At 38.4% G+C, this 12,774-nt stretch overlaps 1 protein-coding gene across 2 annotated transcripts in view; it reads left to right on the top strand.

Moving 5' to 3' along the window:
- The window catches only part of LOC109925898 (prostaglandin E synthase 3), a 16,943-nt gene extending 4,267 nt beyond the window's left edge, over nt 1-12,676 (top strand). Inside the window, exons 2-8 of one of the 2 annotated variants that reach the window (XM_048618798.1) lie at nt 4,048-4,161; nt 8,258-8,327; nt 8,805-8,903; nt 9,161-9,253; nt 10,254-10,316; nt 11,802-11,829; nt 11,915-12,676. In XM_048618798.1, coding sequence (XP_048474755.1) covers nt 4,048-4,161; nt 8,258-8,327; nt 8,805-8,903; nt 9,161-9,253; nt 10,254-10,316; nt 11,802-11,829; nt 11,915-11,934 — 487 coding nt within the window. In that variant the 3' untranslated portion in view covers nt 11,935-12,676. The remainder of the gene's footprint in view (nt 1-4,047; nt 4,162-8,257; nt 8,328-8,804; nt 8,904-9,160; nt 9,254-10,253; nt 10,317-11,801; nt 11,830-11,914) is intronic. The other variant, XM_048618799.1, reaches the window with a different exon arrangement.
- Nucleotides 12,677-12,774: the final 98 nt, after the last annotated feature.

Here is a 12,774-nt window from a genome sequence, read left to right on the forward strand (position 1 = left end):
AAGTCAGTCCAGGGAGGACAGACAGGTCAAGGGGGTGGGATGAGGTTAGTAGGTAGGAGATGGTGGGGATAGGTGGGAGGAAGGACAGGTTAGGGAGGCGGGGACGAGCTGGGCTGGTTTTGGGATGTGGTAGGGGGAGGGGAGATTTTGAAGCTTGTGAAATCCACATTGATACCATTGGGCTGCAGGGTCCAGACCTGCAAATTTTGGCTGTTATTGCTTTCCCCTGAGAGACCATTCCTCAGCAGTATCCAAAGCATTAGGATTCATGCACTATTTGCCTCATCCTTTTACTCTGCCGGGTGGTTGCCCATTCCTTTTTCTGCCTGTAGCGTGACCTCCTCTCTATACATGCTCAGTTTTGCAGATGCTCCAGTGTCCCCAGCTGCTGCTGTTGCTCCAAAACCCAGGCTTCCAGGAGCTGCAGCTGGAAATATTTACTGCATACATGCTGGCACTGGAAACTTACCTGGCTTTCCATAGAGGAGGAGGAGCAAACCACGACTTTTGAGTTCTCCTGCAATGACTTACTCGTTTTGGATTAAACCTTTAAAAGTACTCTTAAAATCAAACAATATCAATTACTTTAAGACCGTTCTTCCCTTGATCTTGTTAATACAGAATGTAGTCCTTCGAAATTATGAACCACAAAATAAGACTTCAAAATTATAAGCAATAATAGTATAAATATGCACCATCTCTACTAGCCCAATCAGCAGCTTTGACTTGGCCTGACCTCCAGTGCTCTGTACTATGAGTTAAAGTCCCACTTCCCTCATGCTCCAATTTCCCCAAGACCGTATTTTGTTTTATAGAGTAGAAGTAATCACCAGTAGTACAGAACAGAAGTGACTGATCACTTTTTTTTCTCCTAGTTTTACCAAATGTTAGCTGCACACTACTGCATGCACTGAACAAGTCAGCACTGAAGGTGCTCTCCTTTTATAACCTCTACTTCAAAGCCTTTTGAAACTGGATTAAACTAGATGCCTAATGAACTGGCTTCAGCTGAGAGCCTGTAAACTCCTGGTTTAAAACTGTAATTAAACAGCACCCAATTCAAAGAACAACTTTTAGTAAGTTGCTGATTTATAGAAACACTAGACTTTAGATTGAAATTGGCTGTTAGATTTTAAAAAATTGTTAAATTTATCCCTTGCGACTCTTTCACCAAACTCCAGCTGCACATTCTGTCCTTCCCTCTTTCTTGCTCTGTGTCAGTAAGGCCTGACAGCCTTACTGGAGAGTGAGAATTGGTTTCTGATCATCCTGATGTTGAGGTATATAGCTACACTTTGCATTCTTTTCTTGATTCTGCTTTCAATAAAAATGTGCTAATAAACAGTACAAGACAATTTATTTTTCTCCAGGTTCCAATGACAACAAATAATTTGAATATTTGATTTACAATTCTGTGGTATGCCAATACTTCGCATGCTACCTCACTACATTGGCGCTATGGATGCTCTAAACTGCATTTTTGGATTGATAATCCTGAATTAATATAGATTTTTTGTGAATCTGGGCATTACTGAAGTTGCGTAGTTTCCTGTTGTGGACAAAGTACGCAGAGACTGGCACACGAAATCCTCCATAATCTGGTTGTTCTATGTTTCTTTGCTTTTTCTTCTTTCATGGGACATGGGTGTTGCTGACTACGTCAGCATTTGTTACTCATCCTTAGTTTGTCCTTGAAGGTGGTGGTGAGCTACTTCCTTGATCCACTGCAGTCGGAATAGTTTAGGTAGGCCCACAGTGCCATTAGGATAGTTCTGATAGTTTTCCAACAAATAAAACTTGACTCATCAATTTTGTGGTGTCGTGTCTCTGGTTCCTCTTTTAAAGCCATTAATTTGTATTCAAGTTTATTTTGAATACATTGGTTGAACTGTATAACCCCAACAAAGATAGTGGCTGACGTTTGAATATTTAGGTGGCCGTTGTTCACAAGTGAACTTTAACAGTGTGGTACAACATATTCAGCTTGATGCTGATTTTGGTGTAAATACACTTCATGCAAAAGATGTTTCATGCATCTGTTTATGCAGATGGTTTGTATATTTCATAATTAGATAGTGATCAAATGTAGAAACTGAGATATTAGGAACTGCAGATGCTGGAGAATCCGAGACAACAAGGTGCAGGGCTGCATGAACACAGCAGGCCAAGCAGCATCATAGGAGCAGAGAGGCTGACGTTTCGGGCCTAGACCCTTCATCAGAAAATGTAGAAACTGGGTGCTTCTGAATGTGGCCCTTGAGGAAGCTTCCAAATATGGAACATGTTAAATGTAGATGTTCTGATTTTGAATTGGTAAGGATGAATCTGAGAGAAATGGCATATTCTTGTGCTTATCTCTTTTTTTTTTTCCCCCCTGTGATTAGCCATAGTACCGTTTGGTGCTCTTCCAATCCCACCCCAACTTTTTAAGTCAACTTAGTCAAATGCTGTGCAGTTCTCAAATTCCTATAACACCTGTAGTCCCATGCAGATGTTTAGCCTCCTGTGACTATATGCATTCCAAAATTAAGGTAGAACATTAGCCTTATGACTTGATTGTTGAAATTGTATTGCAGGTGGTTTTTGAGAGAAGATCTGTTATTTTCTAAGAAAAACAAGGGTTAGTGTTAAACATTGAACCAGTATTAGGAAGTGGGAGAATTCTAATGTGTTAAGTCCAGGCTACGTGCATCAGTTTAATATCACAGTTGTGCTTCAGACTAGCAACCAACAAATTTAGATTACGAGTTAGAGAATATTAGCTTTGTGCCATAACCATCTCAAAATTGTTTAAACTTTTGTGCCAAGCATTGGTGCAAGAAAAACTGAAGGATAGTTGACCAGCAGAGCCCCTGGCTATATCAAGAACCAGTCACCTCGGCTGAAACTCTGGCACTTGTCCCACTCAGGTATGAGTGTGTGTGGGGAAAAGGATTCTGGTGGAACTAAAAATCTGGAAAATTGTGCTTATTCTTCCATAATTTTCCCATGTGGAATGTAATGTTCCACTGAAGGTATCTCCCATTATAATTTTATTTGCCACTTGTAGCATCAAAGCTGTAGTGATGGTTGGGTTCTTCGGGTTAAGTTTTACCAATATCTTGAACCTTTCTGTCTTACTTTCCCCCATATATAAGTTTTATTTTCATTTTGCTTTTATGCAACCCTGCTTTCAATTGAGAGGGATCTTGGTATATCATTCATGGGCATGGACCCTAGGTGCTATACACAACCTAAAGAGAATTCACATTATGCTTAAGTGGTATGTTTTAATTTTTGTAGGGTATTTGCAATGAGTTGTGAAGCTGCATTTAGATCTCTGGTTCTGATTGCTTATCTCAGAGGATCTCAAGCATTTTGATGCATGTGCCCTTGCCCATAGAGATTCTCACACCATTCAAATGGTTTTCCTTTAATTATTTTTCCCAAAGGATCTGAATTTAAGATGCCTAAAAATGGCAAAAGTAAATTGAGTGGTTAAAAATGCTCACCCTGCTTATCACTCATGTAGGGATTGCGTGCCTCAAAGCTAAATGCTTCAAGATCTTTGTTTTTCGTGTAATTGGAAGATGTTATAGAAATGGTTTTAATTTTAATTGAAGCAACTTGCATAATCAGAGGACATGCATTGTGGGACGATCTCAACATAGAAGCTTGAATCCATGACATCTAGAATCAGACACTGGATCTCCAATCAGTTCAATTGTTCTTGCAGCTTGGGCCAAAGCCCGCTTAATAGAAATTAGCAACAAATCAAACATCTTTGTTGAGATTGCCCCATGATGAACCCATTGGCTATGAGGTCACGCCAGTGGCTCTTGTTCATGTGCTCTGCTCTTTTTCTTGCCCCACCTTTTTGGTCTAAAATTTGGGTATCCCTGACTACTTTCAAATTTTGTTTTATCAGCAGCAGCAGAACTCAGAGACTGAATTGTACTGAAGTCACTCTATTGGAATGTAAATACTTTTTTTGCATGCGGCTTTGAGAACTTGCAGTCTTTTTCCACACAAACCTTGTGATTGTTTTCACTCCCATAATACTTTTAGGCAGCCAGCTTCTGCAAAATGGTATGACCGAAGAGACTACGTCTTTGTTGAATTTTGTGTAGAAGACAGTAAGGATGTTGAAATAAATTTTGAAAAAGAGAAGTTTACATTCAGGTACGTAGTAGATATTCAATCCCATTTGTGTCAAAATGTCTGTCATAAAGTTAGGGACAGCTTTATTTCACTACTTGAATGCATTTGAAAAGAAATCTAGGCTCTAGTCTAATAATACAGTTTCTCATTAGCACTGTTCACAAATGAGTTGTGTTCTTTTGTTAAAAATGCCAGTGACCACCTCAATGAAGATGTATGCCTGAATATTTGTCACCAGAAGCGATTAGTGTAATCTCTGCTGGATTTTTACAATATTTTACTGCAGAAGTTCACAATTTTATTTATGCTTTTCTATTTTTAGAACATTAATTGTTAAAACTTGTAGCCTGTGAAAAAATTTGAATTATTGCTTATCCATCATGAAAGAATGCTTTGGCACTGCGCAAGAGACTTATTTGATCAGCATTACTGTATTTTGCATCTCTTTCTCTGTCATCCTCTCTTTTTGTGTTTTTTCAATTGCTACCTATTGCTTGGCTAAATGGGCATACCAGAGCTGCTATTATACTGGCTGCCCAGGGGTATAGTGGTTCTGGCCTAGAGATATTTCCCTTAAGTATTTCTCATCTGTGGATTCACACGGACATCAGTTGGTATAGCTTGAGACTAGCAAATCACAGTGGAGAACCTGAATCTGCAACACGCTCTAATAAGCGCAAAAATGGACAATCAAACTGCTGTAACACAAGAACAAACTGCCACGTGAAAGTAATACGCTGACCAAAATTTGTTTGTCAGTTTCTGGAGAAAGGCTTGAAGTTTTGCAAACTGGAATCATTGTAGTTTGGGAACTTAGTATGGCATGTGCTCCTACCACAATGGCCATGCAGATAAAGGAAAAGTATGCCCACCTTGTGATTTTTTTTTTTCCCAATAAATGTTGCCTGTGTTGAAATTTGGTCCAGAGTTTGAGAATGACTCGAGTAGAATGCCAAATGTTGGTAACATTTATTAATGAGCTCTGGGTGGAAATTGTTTTAATATATTTAAAATTTTTGCGTTCTGTGCAGCTGCATGAAATTTAAACCTTAAACATCAATGCATACACTACTGTGTTGGGGTAATTATTAGAAGCAGCAAGATTTTGTTTCTAATTTAGGGTCCTTTACTACCACCTTGAAGTAGCAGGTGACTGGGCCTCCAGGCATTTCTGCCACTATTTTCCTTTGGTGTTGTTTTTTAAAGAAAGTGTGGGGATGCTGGACAGGTCAATTCTTACCTTTCTTCTTAAATGTTTGTTTGCTCACACTTGTTTTTCCCTTCCTTTCAGCCTCCACATAATATAGGATGAGACCGTGAAACTAATATTAATGTGGTCATGCTAATATTTCCACTGACTGACTGACTGACTGCTTTTTGACAGAATAGTTAGGTCTCTGGGTATGCAGTTCCATTAGAACTGAGGTTTAGAGTATTACCATTGAGCTCTATGCTCGTCAACGAACTGTTAATTTTCACGAAGTTTCTTAACTTTGCAAATAGTTCATTAATAGTTAGTTCCCATAGTCTTAGCAGACATCAGGGCTGCTCTCTTGCTGGGGAGAGAGAACTGGTGGTGATTTAACTTTGGGGTCACCAAGCCTCAGGCAAGGAGAGAAGTTGAGAAGGAGTATTCTTCATGGTAACATCAGCTGATGCGGGAATTGAACCCATGCTGTTGGCATCATTCTGCATTGCAAACCAGCCAACTGAGACTGTGTTTCCACTTTAAACATAGTGTGTGCACTAGTTTTATAGATGAGTGAGTAACTGAATTATAGTAACTTACTATGGGTGGCTTCTTTGTCCTGCTTGTCAGGTTTTCTTTAAATGTCACTAATTCATCTGATCAAGTTGCTGACCTGATCTCAGGGGTTTAACACTCCTTTGGAATCTTGTTCAAATGAATATGCCTTTTGGAAGACTGTTCTGGCTATGTTGTGCATTGCAGTGCATATTAGGAAGGTGGCAGCATGTGATTGATGCAGTGAGCTCCTGAAAATGGAGGTTAAATCTGTAAGTATAATGATGGCGTAGTTATATGGCATTATATACCTGAAGCTGCATATGAATGTGAAGCACCATCTTTGCGCAAAAGCTGGCAAATCTTTCCCAATTGTACGTGCTGAAGGCAGTTGCAACTGCTATCCTGGCTCTGATATGCTAACAGCACAAAATGGGAATCAAACCTAGGATTTTGTATGTTTGTTATTTTTTTTTTTATTATTTGTTCAGCTCTGAAAGGAATCACTCAAATTTTAACTTTGACAGAACAAAATATGAAGGGAAGGGAATTTGTGCAGAGACAGTCTCGTGATTCTCCCTTTATAGAACTTGTATAATGGATGGTCTCAATTTTTGGATTTTTTTGTTCCCCCTTCTACATTCCAACATTTGTGAAAGGGGAGATTTTCTCTATCTGTCCGTTCCAGTTTTTTTTCTGCTGACACTTGGTGAATGTGACAGGCTTAGTTTTGTTTTGATGTTGCAGTTGCCTTTGTGAGACCTGTATGAGCCAGCAGCGTTAGCATAATATGTAAAAGTAGTTGACCGTGCAAAATATTTTGAGCCAGTGAAGTTGTTTTTCCTCCATTCATTTCCTGGAGGTCCAAATTGGTTTCATTTCAAATTTAACAACTTGTGTGTGGTAATAAAATAACTTGTGTAAGTTTAAATATAGATTGAATAATTATTTTGGTTTTTCACTTCCATAATGCCTTGTTCAATGTGCTCAGGCTTTATTTCCACCCTTACTTGAAAGTGAATTCTTTGCCTGGCCTTATTCAATTATTCCCTGATGAAGGTATATTGACTCAATTTGGAAATGCACTATTGTGTGATATTGACCTCTACAGACTTCTGAAGTTCACTCCTAACTTGTGCCGAGTTGGCTGATTTTTCACCTGAAATATTGAGATCACTGCAGTTTGCCAAAATGTTCTCAGGCCAAGATGGGGAAAACTGCCAAAGTGCTTTGAAGTAACTGCCCAATGCTGCTATTGACCATTCCACATGTTAATGTTGTAGCAGGCAAATACTGCAGATGCTGAAAAGATACAAATGCTGAAGAGAGTTCAGATGTTTCCTCACCAGAGAACATAATTTGTTCATTTTTCTGGAATAGACTTTTTTCAGAACTGAAAGCTATTGCTGATGAAGTGGTAAAATGATGCATCATATTACAGTAGGGGAGTTAAATGGCAGGTTGATTTATAAGCAGAAGAAATAAGGTGATAAGTCGAATGTGAGAAATACATGAAAAGTAACAAAACCCACACCCCAGTGGGACTGTCTGTTTTCTCTAGTCTGGCAGCTAGCCACTATTGTTTTGCCATTCTCTCATTCAAATCAATTAATCTGAAGTATCAACATCCTTTCTTGCCCCCGCCCACCCCATGATTGCATAAATGCTGCCCCTCCACACTTCACATTGACTCTGAAGAGTCATTTAGACTAACGCTAGCTTGCTTTCTCTCCATGGATGCTGTGTGACCTGGTATGAATGCCAGCATTTTTTATATTCAGTCAAAGAGCAGGCCTAATTAGCTCAGGAGTCTGGTGGTTGGGAGGAAAAATAACAGGTTGACACTAAGGATACAAAACATCCTGCCAGCGCTGGGGAGGGAAATGAATCTCATGTTTTGGCACATCCACTATATCAGCTCGGTTCCTATTGTCCAATGAAAATACAGGCTGTAGTTTAGGTCATTAAGTTGACACTTAATGTTAGGACATTAAGACCCCAGGGCTGGAAGTGTCTGGTAGAAAGATGGGTTGCTCCACTTTTGAGCTCGTGGTTGGCTTCCTACATGGTGGATGAAGCTAATGATGCATCAATGGGAATGGGGAAGCAAACCAAGAAATCTGAGGCTCAGTAAGAAAATATTTGGGATAAAGCAGCATCTGTTTGCTCTAAAATCGGCTTCAAATTCTGATGTGTGGATTTTCATAAATCTATGATTTTGGAATGAGCATAAAATGTTAGTGTTCTCTCAAATTTACTATCTAAATACTGATTAACGTTTTTAATCTATTGTCTGTCTGTGTGATCTGTAATGCATGCGTGAACATGATTATTAAAATTCACTTTTTGTGTGGCTTGTCTCTTTCCATGTAGCTGCCTTGGAGGAGCGGAAAGCGTAAAGCATTTTAATGAAGTTAACCTTTATAATGCAATTGACCCAAGTGTAAGTATTAGTGATCGTGGGCATAAATGAGCCAACCAAGTATTTTGGGATTTTTCCCCTCTATCCCAGGGCCAATTCTTAGCCAAAAGGGAAGACTTATTCCCAACCTCTGCCAGTGTTGTTGTTTGTTGTGTTATCAGAAAGACAGTGGTATACCTCAGCTTTATAATTTTTTTTTAAAAGGATTGAGGTATTTAGGGAATGTTGTTCAGTTTCATTGCATGAATTTTACATAATTATGGCTGAATTATTAGAAACGGATTGTGATATTTTCATTTTTGTCTCCTCCATTCTATCCCCCCTACTTTACCCCACTGTTTTCCCTCTTGCAAAACAAGCAACCAGAATTAAATGTAATGCTATTGACGGACCTATTTTTAAATTTGGTGGGATAGAAATGGCTCGTGCAATTGAGTTTAATTGTATTGATCTGTTTAATACTGGTATATATTGTTCTCTCTTTGATATATTCCATAGGATTCCAAACACAAGCGGACAGATAGATCTGTCTTGTGCTATTTAAGAAAAGGAGAATCTGGTCAAGCATGGCCACGGTTAACCAAAGAAAAAGCAAAGGTAACTGGGATTGTTGTAGCACTGACATGTTAAAAATAAAGTGCAGGAAGTCCTCAGCGACAGACAGGTGTAGTTCTTACTCGACTCAGTTTTTACTGTTTCTGTCTGCACGGACACTGCAAGACCTACTGAATGTTTCTAGCACTTTGATTGAAATCTGCAATAAATTCACAAAATTTTGGTCTTTTATAATCTCAGTATTTGTTCTTGACCATCCCATATTACTTGCTTTCAATGACTGACCACTTTCTGTACAGTTAAACTGGCTCAAAGTGGATTTCAATAACTGGAGAGATTGGGATGATGATCCAGAAGAAGAAGATTTGTCCAGCTTTGAAAAGTTCTCACAGGTAGGAGCATCTGTGATTTTTGGAATTAGGAGCTAACTTTGTTATTCCATTTGCACAACATCAAAAGGGGTCATCGTGACATTTGTCAAATGTTGAAGGTATCAAATTTTGGAAAATAGGTGCCTTTTAATTTAAATACCTGAAGAAAGGAACTCGTCCCAGGAAAGAAACTCCTGGAAAACACAAACTGAACTCCAGTATTGTATTAAACCAACCTGCTTGCTATGATTCACTTCCTGTTGTGTAGGTTCTACTGTCCACCCTTTTCTCTTCACTTTTCTGTGTGTAATGCACCAGAATATGCAATCAAAGTAACATTAATCCATACAAAAGAAGTTATCACCTGTATACAGTGACGTGTTAAAGCTAGTCGTAAACTTTTCACCAGATGCAGTGTGAAAAGCTAACTCCAAATATAATTATTGCACAATGGCATTGGATATGAATTATGATATCTTGAATTTGCTGAGGTTAACAGGGAAGAAGCTAATGTTTGTGAGGGGGGAAAAAAAAGACCACTAAACCATACAGTAATAGTTATGAATAAGATCATTTTTAGAAGTTCATAAAACCAGAACTGTTGTCAATGACAAGCATTTTGTGTTGAATACAGTTCTGTGGCTGCCCACTGCCCAAGCTTAATCAAATATGGCTACTTGTGTGACAGCAGATGTCAATAGGCTATTTGACTGTTAAGAGTGTGGCAGGTGTGATTGACATTGTTGCCACTCAACTACATCAGTGTTCATTCTGGTTAGATCACCAAATCCTTGTTTGTTGTCCTCTGTCCCTTTTTGCTCATTCCCTAAGAGTTATGATGCCCCACTTGATTAATTCAGTACTGGTTAGGAATTGATCTGGGGTCATCTTCATCTGTAATTCAGCACCACCCCAACGTCTCACTTATCCCTTTTTAAGGTGCATTGTCAGTGTACTGCAATAGAATTAAATAACTTTATATTTTTTTAAAAAACTTAACATAAAAAAAAAACTTCTTTAGATGATGAACAATATGGGAGGAGATGATGATGGAGACATCCCAGACGTAGATGGAATGGATGATGTAAGTATGAAGACGCTGGCTTATTGAATTGTGTATTTTCAGTAGTAATTGATTGTCAAGTGGAAATTTTGATTACGGGACAGCTTAGTGACTGTAAAGGTTATAACTGGATTCTCCAGGGTTCAAGTGTTCTGTTTCAACTATCATTCAAATTGTAGCTTTTCTATTGATAACTTCTGTGGATTAATGTAATATAGCCAAGCTGCTTCTGAGGGCATAAACATCTCACTGAGCCTGTCCCATTCCTTCTATTATCATAGACTAGTTTGTGGTCCAGGCCATCCTCGTTGTGGAGGGGAATAAAAATTATACTTCGGAGGGAACATTTCAAGCAAGAATAAGTAGTGTTTGAGGGCACATTGACTTATCCATATTCCCACAGTGCTACTGAGTTAAACAAGGAGAGTGGATCATTTGGAGACAACTTTAGCAGTTCTGTTGAGCACTTAATTTGTCTTTGTCAAACTGTCAGTCTTTGAAATTGAGTCATCTTTGCGTTGCCTCATTATTGGTGGTTGGCAGAGAGTTTGTTCTCCAAAGTTCCCCTCCTTAGACATTGCTATTTCTGCTTTTATATGTGTTGTCAAGCCTCCGTTACCCTTGCCATTCTCATGTGTGACTCTCCCTATAAAAAGATAAAAGGTGCTGGATAAAAGCAAGTTTCTTTTTGTGCAAAAGACCATTCAGTTGTGTTGGATGTTTTCACAGTTGAGCATTATTTCACCAAGCACACAGTACTGCACTTTCCACTGACGTTTTGTGACTTAACAAGTAGTTCCGATATGAGGATCGAGGTAGACTTCCCTGGAAATCTTAAGTTAAATATTCTTGTGATGCATGAGATTATTCTCGCCACAGGGCCAGGCAGATGCGAGCACAACTGCAATTCTTGATTGGTATAATATAGGCATAGTTAGAGGTGTAGATCCAGTTTGACTTCAAGATGATTAGCCAAGGAAATCGGGTAGGGGCAGAGAGGAGATGAGTGCGTCACTCTTGCTAATGACATTTGGGTGTTGGACCTTTTTATAGATTCAGAATTGAATCATGTGTAAACCATATTTGATCTAGTCGTTTCCACTATCTTCAGGTTAATTTATAGGGAGCACTTCAGCAACCCAATAGTTCGTTTTAATTTTGCAATTCTCACTGAAGGTTTGTGATTACTGAAAGAACTACTTGGTGTAGCTGACAAGTTTGATAAGTGACTAAGGCATGTGAAGTTAATCCTATAATTTTTTTTTCCCTCAACAAAAGAAATTTTCAGCTTGGATTGTGCAGCTGTGGAATGTCGTGGTACTATTCTATAATGGGTTTGGTGTGATTGGAGAGAATATTTGCTCTTTTAGTTCCTCATCATAATGTCTGGAGATTAATATGCCAGTATTAAACTATGGTACTTGTCTATCTTTTAATGGTGAATGAATGTTATCTGTGCCAACATATTTAGTAAATGGCTTTAAAAATTGTTTCCTTGCTCTTTAGGATGGGTCGCAGGACAGCGATGATGAGAGTAAGTTGAATTTTGGCCTCCTTTTTTAGAAAAAAGACAAGTTTAACCTGTTACTGTTACTCAGGTTTGTTTTTCTCTTTTTCAGAAATGCCAGATCTAGAGTAAATGAATTGGGGGAAAAAGGCTTCAGGGAATTGGAAGAAAAGCATTCATTAAACTGTTAATTTTTAACAAAACAATTATAAGTTGATAGCTGTTGAGGGCAGTGGTGCATCTTTCAATCCACTTTCAACCTGTTTTAAAGGCTTTTCTAGGGGTCGATGCATACCAGAGTATTGGACAAAATTGCTTACCAGTACAGTACAATAATCTGCCATTATGTACAGATACCAATTTTCCAGGACTTTGCAAAAAAAAAAATTAATTTTAAGTTATTTATAGTGATCGGCGTTTGTATTGACTGATACTAAACCTTGTAGTTGGAAATCCCCATAAACCTAGCACTGAAATGGCTTCAGTATCAATAAAGCCACCTTAGTTAATTCTGCAGCAGTTAGGATGCTGAGGTTTTAAGTTTTTTTTTCCCCAAAGTGGCTTCATCCCTAATAATTGGTTAAAACTCTTTAATGGTATTGGTTGACCCTTGAGCTTCTACATCTGTTAGTATGAAGAGTGATAAAGCTGTACATTGTCGCTTGTGGATCTTAAGTGGCTGTACATTTAGATGACCAAGTGTATTTGCACTGTCTTGAGTATGAATGCAAGTTTGAAGAAAATGTTAATACACTATCTTTAGGATGTATTTTGTGAAATCTGCTCAGTACAAGCTGAACCTCAATTTATGTCAAATGCAATGGAATTTTTTTTAAGCCTACAATATCTTTCTAATAAACTGTTAACACTTAAACATGCTGTGTTTGTGTTTCTTTCAAAAATAGGTAAGACTTATGGATGTGAAATATCTTTGCCTGAAGTCTTAAAATTTAAAATGTAATCTTATCTATT

Source organism: Rhincodon typus, chromosome 41, assembly GCF_021869965.1.
Source record: "Rhincodon typus isolate 14 chromosome 41, sRhiTyp1.1, whole genome shotgun sequence".
Classification (NCBI taxonomy): Eukaryota; Metazoa; Chordata; class Chondrichthyes; order Orectolobiformes; family Rhincodontidae; genus Rhincodon; species Rhincodon typus.